Raw genomic sequence first — 16,148 nt, forward strand, 5'->3', positions numbered from 1 at the left:
CCTGTTTCTTCTTGAAGGATGCCGCATGCTTAAGCATTTACTTAAGAATAAGTAGCGACTGAGAATACCGCCCTAGGCGCCAGAATCGGCTTCCCTTCAGAAATTTGGCAACGTTGCACTAGAACCGCTGAGTTATGCCTAGTGACATGCAACGTTGCCAAATTTCCGAAGGGAAGCCGTTTTGACGCTTAGGGTAGATATCCCAATTACCGTGCCCTGTCCCAATTAGCGTGCCCTGTTCCAATTACCGTGCCTTTATGCATAAAGAAGCCGTACAAAAAAATCTCGCATACATAAATAAGGAAAGAATTTTTTTTAATCAAGTTAAACTATTAATGTGTGTTACAAACGAGATGGTTGCATTTTTAAACAATTAAAGTATAGTAAAAAAAAATTTAAAAATGCATATGAAGATTTCGATGGATTTACCTAAATCCTTACCGGAGATGGTAAGGAAGACGTACTTTACAGAAGTGAATAAATTGATAATTATCATGATTTGCACTTATGTAAAGTGTTTATTATATCTTAAAAGGTTTAAATTTTATGAAAAAATAGCAAAATGAGCACTTTTGAAACGTTTTCGTATTTTTAAAGTGAATCCGGTAATTGGGACAGGAAATTAACGCTTGTCCCTATTACCGTGCCCCTCGAATCCAACTGGCTCCCTCTGTAACTGCTAAACCTAACCTTACTTTCGTTTCTCAGAACGGGTGAACAGAAATTTATATTTGCATATTTTGCTTTTGTAATGAAAAGGTCATATTAAAATTACATAAAAACGCCTCTCGTAGAGCAAAAAAATGTTTTGAACAGTTCAAAGTTCAAAGACATAACCTAACCGCAGGAACGCTATTAAAGAAAGGGCACGGGAATAGGGACAACGCATTTTTCAGGGCACGGTAAATGGGACAAAAACATGTATTTTTATATCAATTGAAAAAAATATGAAAAATTAACATTTTCAACACGAAAAATGCCATAATAAAGAAAAAAGTTGAAAACACCTATAAAATTTTTTGCCACGCAAAATTAAAGTGAGAGAAGTCAGTAATTAATTCCTTCGCGAACAAGTCGGCGTCAAAGCACGGTAATTGGGACACCCACCCTATAATCCAGGCAACGCCGGGAACTTTAAGCTAGTATAATATATATGCTAATACGACTGTACATACCAAGACAGGATTCCCCCTCTACTACTAACAATCACATGAGGTGTTTTTCTGGCCACCCTGCTCCCGCAGTACCCCCACTATGGAGCTCAGGTTGACTCGCGCGAGCCGCTGCGGGAAGACGTTCAAAACAAAACAAGAATTGACAAAATATGTGGCGTGATGCTTATGAAACGGTTCAGCGAAGATCCTTCATATTTTAGTGCTTTCTAGAACCATAAATTGGATCTTTAAGATGAAGATTTCAAATTTAATGAACTGGCCAATCTTAAGTATGCTTGAGCCAGAATCTATTTCAAACATCGATATGGTTGTTGTACATGGTAAAATTTATTTTTAACTGTTTTCTTTTTTTTATTATTCCTTAGCAAAGTTTAATGTATATTTATATACTTGAGAAAAAGTACTTCAAAATTTAAACAATACATTCTAATGTTGGACTTTACTTAATATAGGCATTTTGGGTACAGAAGCTTTAATAGTGACATGTGATAGAATGGTATATGCCCTAGGACGTAACAAAGATGGGGGTTTTGGACTTGGGGAAACTCAGTGTTTACTCACTCCAAGAAAAGTTGATATATTATGCGAAAAGAATATTAAAACTTTTGCACATGGCATCAACTCGCATGTTGTGCGGACTGCCACACATTTTGATTATTTCTCTCGAATAAAATTTGTAAACATTATTACACATCGTCGAGCTTGACCACATAGACTCGTGGTACGAGCCTACATGGACGCACACTCATGCAGTTCTCCCGCAGCTCTCGCAACGGGTAACACTGGAACAGTCCCACGCTCGGCTGTTGCCTGGGTCCCAGAACTTCGGGAGGTATTTGCACCATAAAGGGCAGGCCTGACGTAGAATAAGATCGCATAAAATTCGTTTTGTACCATTTACATTTTCCCACTGTTAATTTTGTATACCTACGCGTGTTAAGATTCTAATTTCCTCAAAACCACACATGAAAACACTAAATTCCCAATAAATCGGTTGTAACCGTTACAAATGACCTACGAACCTGACCGCTCTTGTTTGCTCTTGTTAGAATGATGAACTTGTCTGGACTTGTCAAAACAGCGAACTGTAGACAAAGGCGCCGGTATATTACGTCATTTGTTTTCTACGCACGTTTCGTTTGTGATTTCATTTTACTCACAATTTTAACAGTAACTATACAGTTTTACTGTTAACTATGGTTGCTCTACGAAGAAGCTTAGAATTACAGATTGTAAAATAATAAACAAATAAACAAGTTACCCCACTTTTCTCGGTGTGACTTATTACACGGAATTGTACTTGCCGCCAATAAACTGCTTTGAATTGTTACTTTTCAATTAATTTATGTGCTTTGGGGATTACATTTTAACATATGGACCCGTGCCAATTTTCTGCGTGATATTTGTGGTGATTTTGTCCATAATCAATTAGTTAAGTAATAATAGTTATTTAGCAACAGAAATGCTGAACAAAGGATGACGGTTTACTAAATGCGAAACGTAACACCACATATGTAAGACGAACTCCCGTAAGAAATAAAATCTAGGTATCCTATACGTCTGGGCTTGCCACTCGTACTTTAACATAAAGTATTTTCGTTATTATACGTAAATTTACTCTATACTTTTCAATAACAATAAAGTATGGGAAAATAATTTATTTCACCAAATGATATTATACGTGAAATGTAACACAATATTATTCTACGTAATTTCCAACGTACGCGGGATGAAACAAACAAGGCCTCTCTTAATTTAATAAAAAACGAATTATTTATATATTTTAATATGAATATTGAGATGCAATAATGCCATTGAGTTATTTAATAATGATAAAAAGTTGCTCTGTAATGCTAAAAGCAATACAAAATATGTTTACAAGAAATAAAAACTAATAAGATTAAAATGTAGTTTTAGTTTTTTCAAACGTACTACTTTTTTTATAGGTATTCCACGAAAGCTAATTTACGTTATTTTCCAATAAAAAAGGTGGTAACCTTACAACTACCCCATCTATCCTATCTGGGTAGTATTTTGTATTAGTTAGTATTAAAATATATATTTAAAATACTATTTCTTTAGATAACTACTATTTCTTTTGGTAACTACTATTTCAAAGAAAAGTGTAGTTATCAAATCCTGTATCATTCGGAAAAAAAATTATTTCTATTTATCTATTTCAAAAACTTATTCGCCTTCTGCTCGCGGACTCCAAGCGGCTGGTATTTCAATTTTTCAGTCTCCTCGCGAAATCCCGAATTACCCCCACTATGGAGCTCAGGGTGACCCGCAACGGGAAGACGCCAGACGGACAAAACAAAAATCGTGGTGTGCCGCGTGTAGGGATCGGCGGGCTTAAGCTACGCTGATGGAGAGGGAAACACCTACGGGAGCGGTGCGAAACCGACTCCATGACCAACCAGCGTCACCGGGAAATATGTTGTCGATGCTGGTTGGCCGCGGCGTCACTCACTTGTCTCTGGCGTTGGTTCGTCTCCAATCGTGGCGTCACATGCATATATTACCACCGCCCCTGTAGGTGTTTCCCCCTCCATCAGCGTAGCATAAGCCCGCCGATCCCTGGCCGCGTGTGCGCTTATGTAACAATTGGAAACGGTTTAGCGAAGATCTTTCAAATTTTAGTGCTTTCTAGAACCGCATATTGGAATTTTACGATGGAGATTTCAAAGAGTTTAATGAACTGGCCAATCTTAAGTATGCTAGAGCCAGAATTTATTTCAAACATCGATATGGTTGTTGTACACGGTAAGATTTATTTTTTACTTCTTTCTTCATTCCTGAGCAAAGATTAATCTATATTTATATACTTGGGAAAAGGTACTTCAAAATTTAAACAATACATTCTAATGTTGGACTTTACTTAATGTAGGTATTTTGGGTACAGAAGCTTTAATAGTGACACGTGATAAAATGGTGTATGCCCTAGGACGTAACAAAGATGGGGGTTTTGGACTTGGGGAAACTCAGTGTTTATTCACTCCAAGAAAAGTTGATATATTATGCGAAAAGAGTATTAAAACTTTTGCACATGGCAGCAGCTCGCATGTTTTAGCCCTTACAGATGATGGAAAGGTATTTGAAGATCACATGCAACAATATATATTAAATTAGTGCCGCAATGTTTAATGGAGTTTTTAATGTTACACTAATTAATAAAATGAATCATATAAAAGGTATATTCCTGGGGAAACAATAGTCAGTATCAACTAGGAAATAAAGCAGACAATACGAATTTTAGTGCAACACCGGCTCTTGTGCAAGGGAATCTAAGTCACACATTTGTGGTTGATATAGCTTGTGGACACTTTCACTCTCTGGCACTAACAGGCGATGGTCAGGTAAAGAGATAAAAACATGGACTTAAGAGCGATGAATTCTCTGTAATAATCTGAATAATATGTTTAGGTATATGAATGGGGTATATACAGGGATAAACAATGCTTCGGGTCATATATAATGACACCCAGGAAAGTGCAGTCTACATTTGATGGCAAAAGAATTGTTTGTATTAGCTGTGGAGGCTCATACAGCATGGCTGTCACTGCTGATGGAGAGGTTTATGGTTGGGGTGATAATGAATTTGGCCAATTAGGAATTGGAAATTACAATTATCAAGAACAGCCTTGTAAAGTCACAGAACTTACTGGAATTGTGATAGGTAATATTGAATTTTTGTTAAAGAAAGTTAAGTACTACAAAAGTAGTGATAATATTTACTTGTATTCACAGAGAAAGTTATGTGTGGTTCTGAGCATACTCTGGCACTAAGCAACGCGGGAATCCTTTATACTTGGGGAGCAAACACTTATGGGCAACTGGGTTGTAGTGCAGAGACTTTGCAGAAAGTTTACAATCCAATACAGGTAACTTTTGTACTGCATGCATCCTGATAATTGGCTCAATTATTAACCGATAGAGGTGCTTCCAGATAGAAATTCCCTTACTAGGGAGAGTATTGGATATGGCAGCTTCTCATTATAATCATATAAGCGTAGTTATGGAGGAAGGCAATCGTGTATTTGTGTGGGGCCATGTTCTATGCGAAAATATCATCAGCCCAACGTTTACCCCATACAGATGCTTGTATGATGCTCTAGCATGTTATGCAGTACACGGTGTCATGCATAAACCGTTCCTTCTTCATGTTAAAGGAATGCTAAATCTAACAGATTGCCTGAAAGGAGCATTTGACGATCCAGTAGGTAGTCTTTGTATGTAATAATAAACATTAATTTTTTGCTATTCAGTGGAATTACATATATTATATAATATAGACTAACAGTGATCTCGCTATACAAGTGGAAGAATGTCCTATTCATGTTCACAAAGCTATTTTGAAGATACGTTGCCAGCACTTCAGAACAATGTCTCAAGAACACTGGGCAGAGAATAACCAAAGGTGGGTCGGTTAATCCGATATATGTATATGTATAAGGGGTTTGCTAATCAAGTGTTGTTTGTAGCGTCATAGAACATGAACAATTTTCTTACGACGTATATAGAGCATTTTTGGAATATTTGTACACAGATGAGATCAATCTACCTATAGAATATGCACTAGGTAAATATTTAAATATGCATTTGTTATGATGTTCTGGAACATATTATGCAATCCATAATTTGTTTCCGAAAAGAATTCTTAGATTTAACGAACTCCTACTCTGAGAGCAATCTGCGGAGTCACTGGATACGATTGATAAAGAAAGATATTACTATTATGAACGCGATACGTTTGTATAACGCAGCTATTCAATATAACGCTAAGGTAAGTATCATTTCAGGTATGTTCTTTCAAGTTTGAGTACTACTGTAGTGCCTATGATATTATGCGTTTCTAGGAATTGGAGGAGTACTGCTTCCAGTTCGCCGTAAACCACTTGACTGCGGTGGCACGAAGACCGAGTTTTTTCAAACTAGATCAACTTACGAAAGAGACTTTCACAATTACAGCTACTAATGCGGGTGCCTCTAAAACTCTAGTTGCAAAATCATATCAGAACTTCAAGACGACTACGCGCAATTTGATGGCATGGAAAATTATCAGATTACTAGAGCCAATGTTCATTTTGGACATCCATATGGTTATTGTATGTACGTAATGTCACTCTGTTAATTCTTTTTCTTATGCCCGAGTTCTCTTCTTACATTGTCAGATGAAATGCCGCTTCTACTTGTACCTCACTCGTAACAGAATTGTTCGTTCTAACGCTCTGTATTATGAAACAGTCAATTTCGGCTGTGCAGCTCTAATTGTAACGAAGGATGGAACAGTATATGGAATAGGAAAAAATAATACCGGCTGCCTTGGAACTGGTGATACTTATAATACTTCCAGTCCAAGAGAAATTACAGCATTGTCTGGTAAAGGTATTAAAACGTTTGCATATTGGAACGATCAAAGTTTGGCCCTTACAGAGAATGGAGAGGTATTTACTACATACTTACAGTAATATATATAAATAGTAGACATATGAGTACAAGACAGTAGTATATGTAAATAGTGCAACATTTTCAAAGTACTCTTCGATACTACCATATTTAATAAGGGTGAATTATGTGAAAGGTATATGTATGGGGATGCCCTTATGATAATATAAAACGGTATAAACCAACTTCTCAAAATTTAACACCTACTCTTGTGGAAGGATATCCAAGAGAGACATTTATGGTTGATCTAGCCTGTGGAAAATATCACTCCCTAGCACTCACAAGCGATGGGAAGGTAAAGAGAAAACTTAGAATTAAAAGCAGTGTAATTCTCAGTAACAATCAGAGATCACATGTTTAGGTATATGCATGGGGAAAGAATACCTATGGACAAGTAGATGGTATCAAGCCCTTAAGTGAAGAAGTATGTGGGATGGTGGGTCTTACATTGCCTGGCAAAAAGATTGTTAATATCGGTTGCTGTTCCGCATCGAGTATGGCAGTCACAGATGGAGGCGAGGTTTATAGTTGGGGTTATAACACCAATGGTGAATTGGGACAAGGAGATTGCAACAAATCGGATGGTGTACATAAAGTTCAGATACCTACCAAAGTTGTAATAGGTATTATTGAATCTCTGTTTTGTCACATGCATTCCAACTTGTTCCAAATACTGACAATGTATACTTGCAGAGAAAGTAGCCTGTGGTCAGTCACACACTCTTGCACTGAGCAACAAGGGAGTCCTCTATGTCTGGGGTGCTAACACTTACGGACAACTGGGTCTTGGCCATACAAATAATGCCTGCACTCCAGTTAAGGTAAAAGAACGTGTTGCAAATATACTGATGAATTCAAAGTTATAAATACGTTTTCAGCTGCAAGTAGGAGAAATGAGAAGAGTATTGGATGTGGCAGCTTCCCCCTTCAGTGACATAAGTGTCGCTATGTGTAAACACAATCGGGTATTTGTGTGGGGTCAATGCCTACAATATATCCTTGTAGTACCATCACCTACTGCGTTTGAATGTTTGCATGATCCTTTTGCGCATTTCACATTGCCTAGTTTCATGCATCAACCGCTAATTGTTTATAGCGAAGAAGAAAGGGGCATAACGGATCATCTGAGACATGCATTCGATGATGTCGTACGTATTTCTCGCGTATGATGGTATACGTACGTTTAACTGTTTTTGTAGTCCATTTTGTCCGTCTGTTCAAGGCAACTAGTGATCTGACTATAAATGTGAAGGGCAACTCTATTTATGTACATAAGGCTATTTTGAAGTTACGTTCCAACTACTTCAGAAGCATGTTTCAAGAACAGGGTGCAGATAATAATCAGAGGTAGGTCGGTTAATCCAATATGTATGCGGAGTTTGCTGATCAACTATTATTTGTAGTGTCATAGAACATGAACAATTTAGTTACAACGTGTATAAAGCATATTTGGAATATTTGTACACAGACCAGATCTATCTAGGTGCAGAGAATATCCACGGTACTTATTTAATGGTATTTTTCATAGTGTTAGGAAACATGTTTTACAAACTGACATTTGTTTTTTCTTTAAGAACTTCTAGATTTAGCGGTCGCTTATTCCGACAGTGCATTAAGAGATCGTTGCATACCGTTGGTAAAGAGTGCCATCAAAGTTGACAACGTAGTTTCAATTTACAGTATTGTTAATAAACATGACCTTCAAGTAAGTAACACTCCGTTTGATGTATCCCAAACATTGAAGATTGTTAAAATATCTACAATGTTATACGTTTCTAGGAGTTGAAGCAGATTTGCTTCAATTTTACCATGAATAACATGACTACAGTGGTACAAACATCTGGTTTCTCCACACTAGATGCATCCACGACACAGTCTCTGATTGAAGCTGCCGAAGCTTTTAAAAAACAACTTGTAACATAAAATGTACATGGTGTTTGATTCTTAACAACTCTGAAAATTCTCTAGTTTCTCTGTAATCGTTATATGCATGTATGCGCACCACGAAAGTGAAAGATAATTTTGATCGTTAAAATCGAGATGAAAGTCAATTCAATTTTCTCGCTATTCATGTCATGAAGGTTCCTTTAATTAAGTGTCTCATTCCTATTACAGTGCATTTAGTCGTTAACATGTTATATTAAGTTAGATATGTAAGAACATACTTATCCATTTGATCCGACCAAATTTCTTAATCATTGCTTATCGTCCGATACGTCGCGTTTCCTTTATACACAGTTTTGAATATAATTATTTTGAATCTCTGTGATTGCCTTCTTCCTTTCATCTACTGACTATTTTCTTGCTAAGAGAATATACGGTCAACAGACTTTATAACACCATCGCTTGTACATTATTTTTATTACGACATTCTCAATATGTTGCAAATCTTACAAATGCATACAGAATATAGAAGATACATGTGGAATGTAATAGATATTCCAGACGAAGCAATATCTTGTGCAATTTTTATATATCTGAATACAGTCCAAAATGCAGTCAGTGATCGCATTTAACGCCTTTTATGTAAAAATTCCTTACCTGTGACGCAGACATGTACACCATTAATAATCGCTCTACTTACAATATGTATTACAATTTACATCATGAAACTGGTTAAAACTACAGGCAAGGTATAGAATAGACCAATAATCCTTATGTTCCATGTAAATTTGTCAACAAGTATTGGCAGTATTGGCACATTGACAGTTAAATAGCCCCCTTACCATTTCCATGTTGCATGTAACATTATACACAAAGAATTATCTGGGTGAAAACAATTGCACAGTGATTTACAGAATCTTTACAAAAGGCTTAATCGCGGATTGTAAATAACTAAAAAATTAGATAAAAAATGAAGTGAAAAATAAAGAGATTGTTACGAGCCGGGCTGCGGCAATGCGAGAGGCCGGCGAGAGGGATATTTCCCATGGAATACGGTTTATGAGTTTGTTAATTAGGGGTGCGGACGAACCTGATGCGAAATCGGGGAGTCACTAGGATAAAATTCACAGACGAACTTGACGCGTAGTCGAGGAGGTGCTAGCAGGTTGGATTATTCACAGACGAACCTGGCGCGAAACCAGGGAGCTGTTCGGAAGGTGGTAGATTTACAGCCGAACTTGATGCGAAGTCAGGTAGCTGTCGGATACGGACGAACCTGATGCGACATCAGGGAGTCGCGGGAAATGTTATTGAGGCCTCGTAACTCTTCATTAAAGTTTGATACAACTCGCGCGGTAAAGTTGTATTGGTGGGTATGTACTGCTAATATTATAAGGATCGCTGGGTAAAAGATGGGTTTAACGAATCTACTCAATTTACACGTGAACACCATTCGTATATCGAATAATCAATTATGGTATAAATGTAATAGCGAATTCGGTATCTCGCACTGACTCTGTGCGGTTGCCAGAAAATGAGTTGGATTGGTTGTTTCCGATAGAGACGAAGATAACTCTATAGGAATCAACCAATTCAAATCATTTTCTGGCACCAACTCAGAATCAGTGCGAGATTCCGAATTCGCTATAAGTGTCGCGGTTAATTAAATAAATAGTGTAAGTTACCACTAGTTTGCACTGTGTTGATACACTGGCTATGCAGAGCGTAAAAGTAGCTATTTGAATATGCCAAATAGAGTATTATTCGAATTTGCGGATTCTATAAGGGTAACTGTTGATTCGGAAGGGGATTCGAGCCCGATTTTACTGGATATAACCAACTCTGTACGAGCGTGACTCTACGCGTGGCTGTGTAGCTTGCACCCTGATAGCCAGATCTGGGCAGCAGAATCTGACATCAGAACCGTAGTCGTCTGTGTCCGCAGATGGCTGCGTTCTGAGGTGCAGAGCCTGATGTCAGTGCCTGATGTCAGATCGGCAGCAGATTCTGCCGTCTTCTACGGTTCTAACGTCAGACCCTGTACTCTCATGCCAGAGCCAGACCCTGCTACCAATCTGATGTCAGACTGGAGACAGATGGTTATCAGGGCAGTAGCTTTGAACCAAAGAGGGTTGAAACCAAAGGGTTTATGTTTATATAGTCCCAATATGCGTGGGGACTAGCTAGAAATCTCCGTATATATAAGGAAATTCTTAGGAGTCGTCGTCGTGTCACTCCCGTTTCCACAGTTGCTATTCAGCTGGTCGAGATCATGACCCCCATTACTGGTGTGTGATAAGCGAAAGGATTTTAGGGCGTTTCCCTTCGCAAACGCGAGCTCGAAAAACGGTTGAGAGCGCCGTATGAGAAAATTCCACATAAGTAACAAAATAGATTATCTAATATTGATTTATGTACTTTTATAGTTTCATTTCGAAGGATAAAAAAAGTAGGTGCGATGATGTACCTACTGATAATATAAAGTGTCAGCTGTTAAAATGAACGAGACAAGAGAAATGTTTTATCCTTTTATCGCCCTTTGTGCCATACTGAATTTATTGCAACTTAAGCGTACATAGTTATAGGTAATTTATATATATATATATATATATATATATATAATATTTTATAAAATATATATATAATATATATAATATATATACGACTGTGTACCACCATGCGAGGTTTCCCCCTCTACTACTAAGTTAGTAGCACTAACTATACGTCACATGAGGTGCTTTTCTGCATGGTCATAGGAATATAGGGACGGTGGGTACGTCTAGCTTATGGAGGAGGGGCTCAAAGCCTAATTGAGGGACGGGCCTCCACCCAAAGCAACCCAGGGGTACCTGGAGGTGATTGGTTGCATTGCTGCGCGTGCTCTGTACCGCTAATTATGAAAAGCTATTAACCACAGATTAATGCAAATGTCTAAGTTAATACTAAAAAGTGATCATTTATGAATCTGAATTTTGAATATAACGAAAATTGAAGAGAAATATACATCTTCAATTATTAGAAGATATAAAATGAATTAAAACAGAGATACTGATTCAAAATAATTTATTATTTGTATGAAATTAAACATTACACATTAACAATACATACTTATTACTATACTTATTATTAAATACATGTAATTTGATACATTTATTTCACTCACCCCTAAAAAGTGTCATTTTATTTAAAAAATGTCGTTGGCTATTAGATTTATCTATCCTACTTAACCCAATATAGTGTAGTCTTATTTTAATATATTTTTTTATTATAGCACAAAACACTTTATTAAACTAAGTTTAAATTATATTTATTATATTAGCAACTATAGTCTAATTTTCGAGAGTTGAGACCTGAGGCGGGTCTCTCGGACGGAGCGTGGTTAAGAAGGAACCAAATGGTACGCTACGCTGCACGCAATCCATAGCGTATCATTGGTTCCTCGTTAATCACGCTCCGTGGGACCCGGCTCAGGTCTCAACTCTTGAAAATCAGACTATAACACCATGGATGCTATCAGAACTCAAAACGCTATGAACGCTATGGCAACGGTACATATGGTAGTATTACGCTTCCGCCGGACAGTGGCCAATGAGAATGAGGCACCCTTTACCTCGTCCCCGTCACGTAACGGGTCCCCCATCAAACCGAAGTGGTAGTTAGCCCCGTGCTTTTCTAGTAATCCTGCTCCCGCGGTATCCCCACTATGGAGCTCATGGTCTGTTCCGTTTCGCGCATTGCGGGCGGTATTCTCAGTCGCTACTTATTCTTAAGCAAATGCTTAAGCATTCGGCATCCTTTACTAGCTACTAGGTTAGTAGAGGATGCCGCATGCTTAAGCATTTGCTTATGAATAAGTAGCAACTGAGAATACCGCCCTTAGTGCTCTAGCCAAGCCAAGCGACGCCAACGCCAACCAAGCCAAGTGACGCCAACGCGAACCCAACCCAAGTGACGCCACTCTTTCGAATCTTCCCTACCGTACTTCTGTAATGTTTTTGTAGAAACAGTGCGAATTGAATTGGGCAAATTTTTTGTTTTTTATTGCGTTATTAAAGTTGCAACATGAATAAGAAATCAGGCAAGACAAATATTTAATACTTTTGCATCAGTATAATTTTTTAAAAAATTTAAGTATCTTTTTTAATAAAAACATGGGTCATTCATGGTAACATTTTGAATTTTACTGAAACTTGAATATATTGTAGCCTTTCATGAACTATCAACGTATCTCGAAGGATTTTTCAAAAATTTAAAAATTGTTTATCTTACAGCTCTTTGAAATATAAATTGCAAAGTAAATGATCAAAAATTTGTTTTCCTTAACTGAAATAATTTTCATTAGGTATTTACCAATATATTTACTGTAAGCACCTAAAAGCTCCTTTTTATCAGTTTGTTAGGTTAACAGTTATAACTTATTGAAAAAAGGTCAACACTATATTTGAAAGAGCTGTAAAATCAATAATTTAAAAAATTTGTAATAATTCTTCAAGATACGTTCATGCAGGGTGTTTATAAATTTGTGGGACAATACTTCAAGGTTAGTTCTACTCATCAAAATGATAAGAAAAGTTGGAATACGCATGTGTCGATAATGCTTAGTTTTGAAGCTGTAAGGATTTTTATATTCCGTAAAATACCGGCCCAAAATGTTGAGTAAAGGGCAACCTTCATGCTTGTAAAAAACAAAGGTGAAATAATAATCAATATATCGATCCACGGAAAACACAGCTGGACTTCGTTGAATGCCACTTTAGTAGCAGTTTCGGACCCGTGTTTTACAAAATACAAAATTGCTTATAACTGCAAAACTAAGCATTATCAGACATATGCGTATACCAACTTTGCTTATCATCTTAATGAGTAGAACCGCCCCTGAAATGTTGTCCCACGTAATTATAAACAGCCTGTATATCACTACAAGATATCCAAGTTTCAGCAAAATCCGAAATGTTACTTCAAAATTTTGTTCAATTTCGCATGGAATGACCCATGTGCTAAACATCAGTTTCATCTTTTGATACTTATTCCTCTGAATTTTTTTAGTATGTATTGTTACAACAAGAAATTTATTAATAATGGATATTTTATACATAGGTATTGGCACCAGCATTGCTGGACCTAGTTCAGCAATTACAAGCCGTATAAAGAGTGATTCAAGTAAGTTGCGACTTTAATTTAAGAGTTTTTTTAATTCTAGAATTATAAACTGAACATAGTTTCTTATTTCAATGATTATTTTCTTGAAGTTGCTTTTAACAGTTTATGGATAAAATTTATTATTTTATGAATAGGCAATGATAGCGGCTTGTTGTCCGACCCTCCAAGGAAAAGACATCGGAAACAAAAAGAGGTTCATAAACAGGAATCATCAATGAGAAATTTGGAACCTAGTGCAAAGGTGGCAGAAATAAGGTTGTGCATAGATATAATAGAGCATAGTAAATTTTTTAAACCACTCACACATTTTAGTAAAAATATTGCGAAAAGCATGCCTCTTACAAGAGGCAAAATTACAGCAATTATTGAAAACGTTGTAAATAAATATCTCATTTCAGAAACCATTGAAATATTACAGGGGAAATATTTTTCTGTTTTAATACACGAAACTAGCGTTAATACAGAAAAGTGTAATACAAAAATATTATGTTTATTAATTCGATATGTCCACGAGAAACAGATATGTATCCATTTATTAGATATAATTAGAATTAAGGAATGTTCGCCAGAAAACGTATACAAATGTTTTCTACATTCTTTAAAAAAGAATGATTTATCTGTAAATAATATGATTGGCGTATGCGTTGACAATGCGAACGCAATGCTGGGAAAACAGAATTCATTGATTTCTCATTTATTAAGAGACAATAAAGAAATGTCTGTATTCCCATGCATTTGCTATTCGATGTACTTGGTCGCGTGCCGTGCGAGCGATCACTTGCCATTGCAAATACAGCAATTGTTTACTTTCATTTATACATGTCTTACAGTAAGTGAAAAGCAACAGAACGTTTTAGAAGACCTGCAAGATTTTATGGACGATGAAAGGGAAACAATTTTGCAGCTATCTCTGATCAGATGGGTTGCACTACCGGAAACGGTAGAAAGAATATTAAGTCAGTGGACAGATTTATTTGCTGTCTTTGAGAAGGCTGCAGCAGAACTCAAATGTTCCGAAAGACCAAAGCAAATATATCGAATTTTATGTTGCCCTTATACTAAGGCTTATCTGCAATTTTTAAATTACGCGTTAAACATATTCACAAGATTCAACACAGTGTTTCAGAGTTCGGAAGTTCTGGTCCATTGCCTGCTGCCTGAATGTTTTAGATTGTTAAGATCATTGGGAGGCAATTTTATAAAGCGTGAGTATATTGTAGCACCCAATTTACATGAAATAGACGTGTATAATGAAGGTAATTTACTGCCACTGCAATCAATTTTTATTGGAGAGGAATCTGTGGCAACCATTAATGAAATTAGAAGTAGTAATTCAGAAAATAGCCAAGGAATTATAGACTTTTATGAAAATATAAGAAAATATTACCAGTCTGCCTTCATTCATACTGTTAGGAGATTGCCTTTTAATGAGAAATTTTTAAATTCGTTAAAATTTTTAAGCCCGCGCGTAGCTTTGGATGCGAGACATCAGAAAGACCAATTGAACTGTGTTTTAAGTAAATTTAAATCTAAATTAAATTTTGTGGGTGTAGTAAATGAGTGGCACTTAATGCCACTTTATTTTTCACGGGAGGAAAAACAAACATTACAGGTACTGAGTATAACTCAATTCTGGGACAAAATTAGAAACATTACAGACTTTTCCGGGAAATATGTATTCGAAAACGTAACGAAAGTAGCGCAGTTGTGCTTGTCATTGCCTCATTCGAACGCTGACGTCGAACGATTTCTTTACACAATCTCAGAAATAACAAACGAGAGTAATGTATTGAAACCAAAAACGATAGCCGCATTAGGTAGGATTAAATTAGACTTATACAATAAAAATGCAAGCAGTTCCAATTACATAATCACAGATAAGATGCTAGATTTATTTAATAACAATATGTATAAGAAAGAATCAATACCGAAAGAATTCGTTGGAATTTTATTGTCAGATGAGACAGATGAAAGTGATAGCGAAAATAGCTAGAATAGCGAGTATTAGAAAAGATATTTATAAAAAGGTATTATACATAGTTGTTAATATGTATATATTTATGTTCGTATGTAGTATTCTAATACTATCTTTTGTACTTCAAGTCATATATTTCATGTATATATTTTGTAATATAATTTATGTATATTTTTTAAATACTAAATAGAGAAATCCGTTTGTTACCTCAGACGTATAGTATATTGTAATTGGATACAATACATACTTTAAGTTAGCAAAGGAAGTGCATAAATAAATACAGTCTGCATTATTATTTTGTGTTTCTTTTTAAATCTTATCAATATTACATATATTTCAGTTCATTTTAATATAAACAGGGAAGTAGAGGGCCTTATTTTTAAACTGAAGCGTCCCACGTGTTTACACGTAATTACCGATTAGTATCACAATTCATCGCATGGCGTGCACAACTCGTATTAGTGCATCTGCATTCCACTTAAGAGTAGACTCGTTCCGCGCAGGGA

The 16,148-nt window shown here is 36.3% G+C and overlaps 2 protein-coding genes across 4 annotated transcripts; both read left to right on the plus strand.

Moving 5' to 3' along the window:
* Positions 1-3,761: 3,761 nt before the first annotated feature.
* Positions 3,762-8,884, plus strand: LOC143372273 (uncharacterized). The gene is made up of 19 exons (XM_076818326.1): positions 3,762-3,941; positions 4,066-4,268; positions 4,370-4,534; positions 4,602-4,854; positions 4,926-5,059; positions 5,125-5,394; positions 5,471-5,595; positions 5,660-5,757; positions 5,831-5,961; positions 6,035-6,287; positions 6,423-6,622; positions 6,760-6,918; positions 6,985-7,246; positions 7,317-7,444; positions 7,502-7,771; positions 7,846-7,970; positions 8,027-8,124; positions 8,198-8,328; positions 8,403-8,884. Exons 1-19 carry the CDS (start codon positions 3,851-3,853, stop codon positions 8,544-8,546), a joined length of 3,240 nt encoding a protein of 1,079 aa, XP_076674441.1. The 5' UTR covers positions 3,762-3,850; the 3' UTR covers positions 8,547-8,884.
* A 3,561-nt stretch (positions 8,885-12,445) lies between these two features.
* Positions 12,446-15,934, plus strand: LOC143372179 (uncharacterized). 3 transcript variants are annotated; one of them, XM_076818153.1, is made up of 3 exons: positions 12,446-12,585; positions 13,605-13,667; positions 13,802-15,934. In XM_076818153.1, the coding sequence occupies exons 1-3, from the start codon at positions 12,570-12,572 to the stop codon at positions 15,658-15,660; spliced, it is 1,938 nt and encodes a 645-aa protein (XP_076674268.1). In that variant the 5' UTR covers positions 12,446-12,569; the 3' UTR covers positions 15,661-15,934. The 3 variants fall into 3 exon arrangements, with proteins under 3 accessions (XP_076674268.1, XP_076674267.1, XP_076674269.1); XM_076818154.1 differs by lacking the exon at positions 12,446-12,585 and adding an exon at positions 12,728-13,047; XM_076818152.1 differs by lacking the exon at positions 12,446-12,585 and having other exon boundaries at positions 12,723-13,667.
* The last annotated feature ends 214 nt before the right edge of the window (positions 15,935-16,148 follow it).

Source organism: Andrena cerasifolii, chromosome 8 (assembly GCF_050908995.1).
Source record: "Andrena cerasifolii isolate SP2316 chromosome 8, iyAndCera1_principal, whole genome shotgun sequence".
Classification (NCBI taxonomy): domain Eukaryota; kingdom Metazoa; phylum Arthropoda; class Insecta; order Hymenoptera; family Andrenidae; genus Andrena; species Andrena cerasifolii.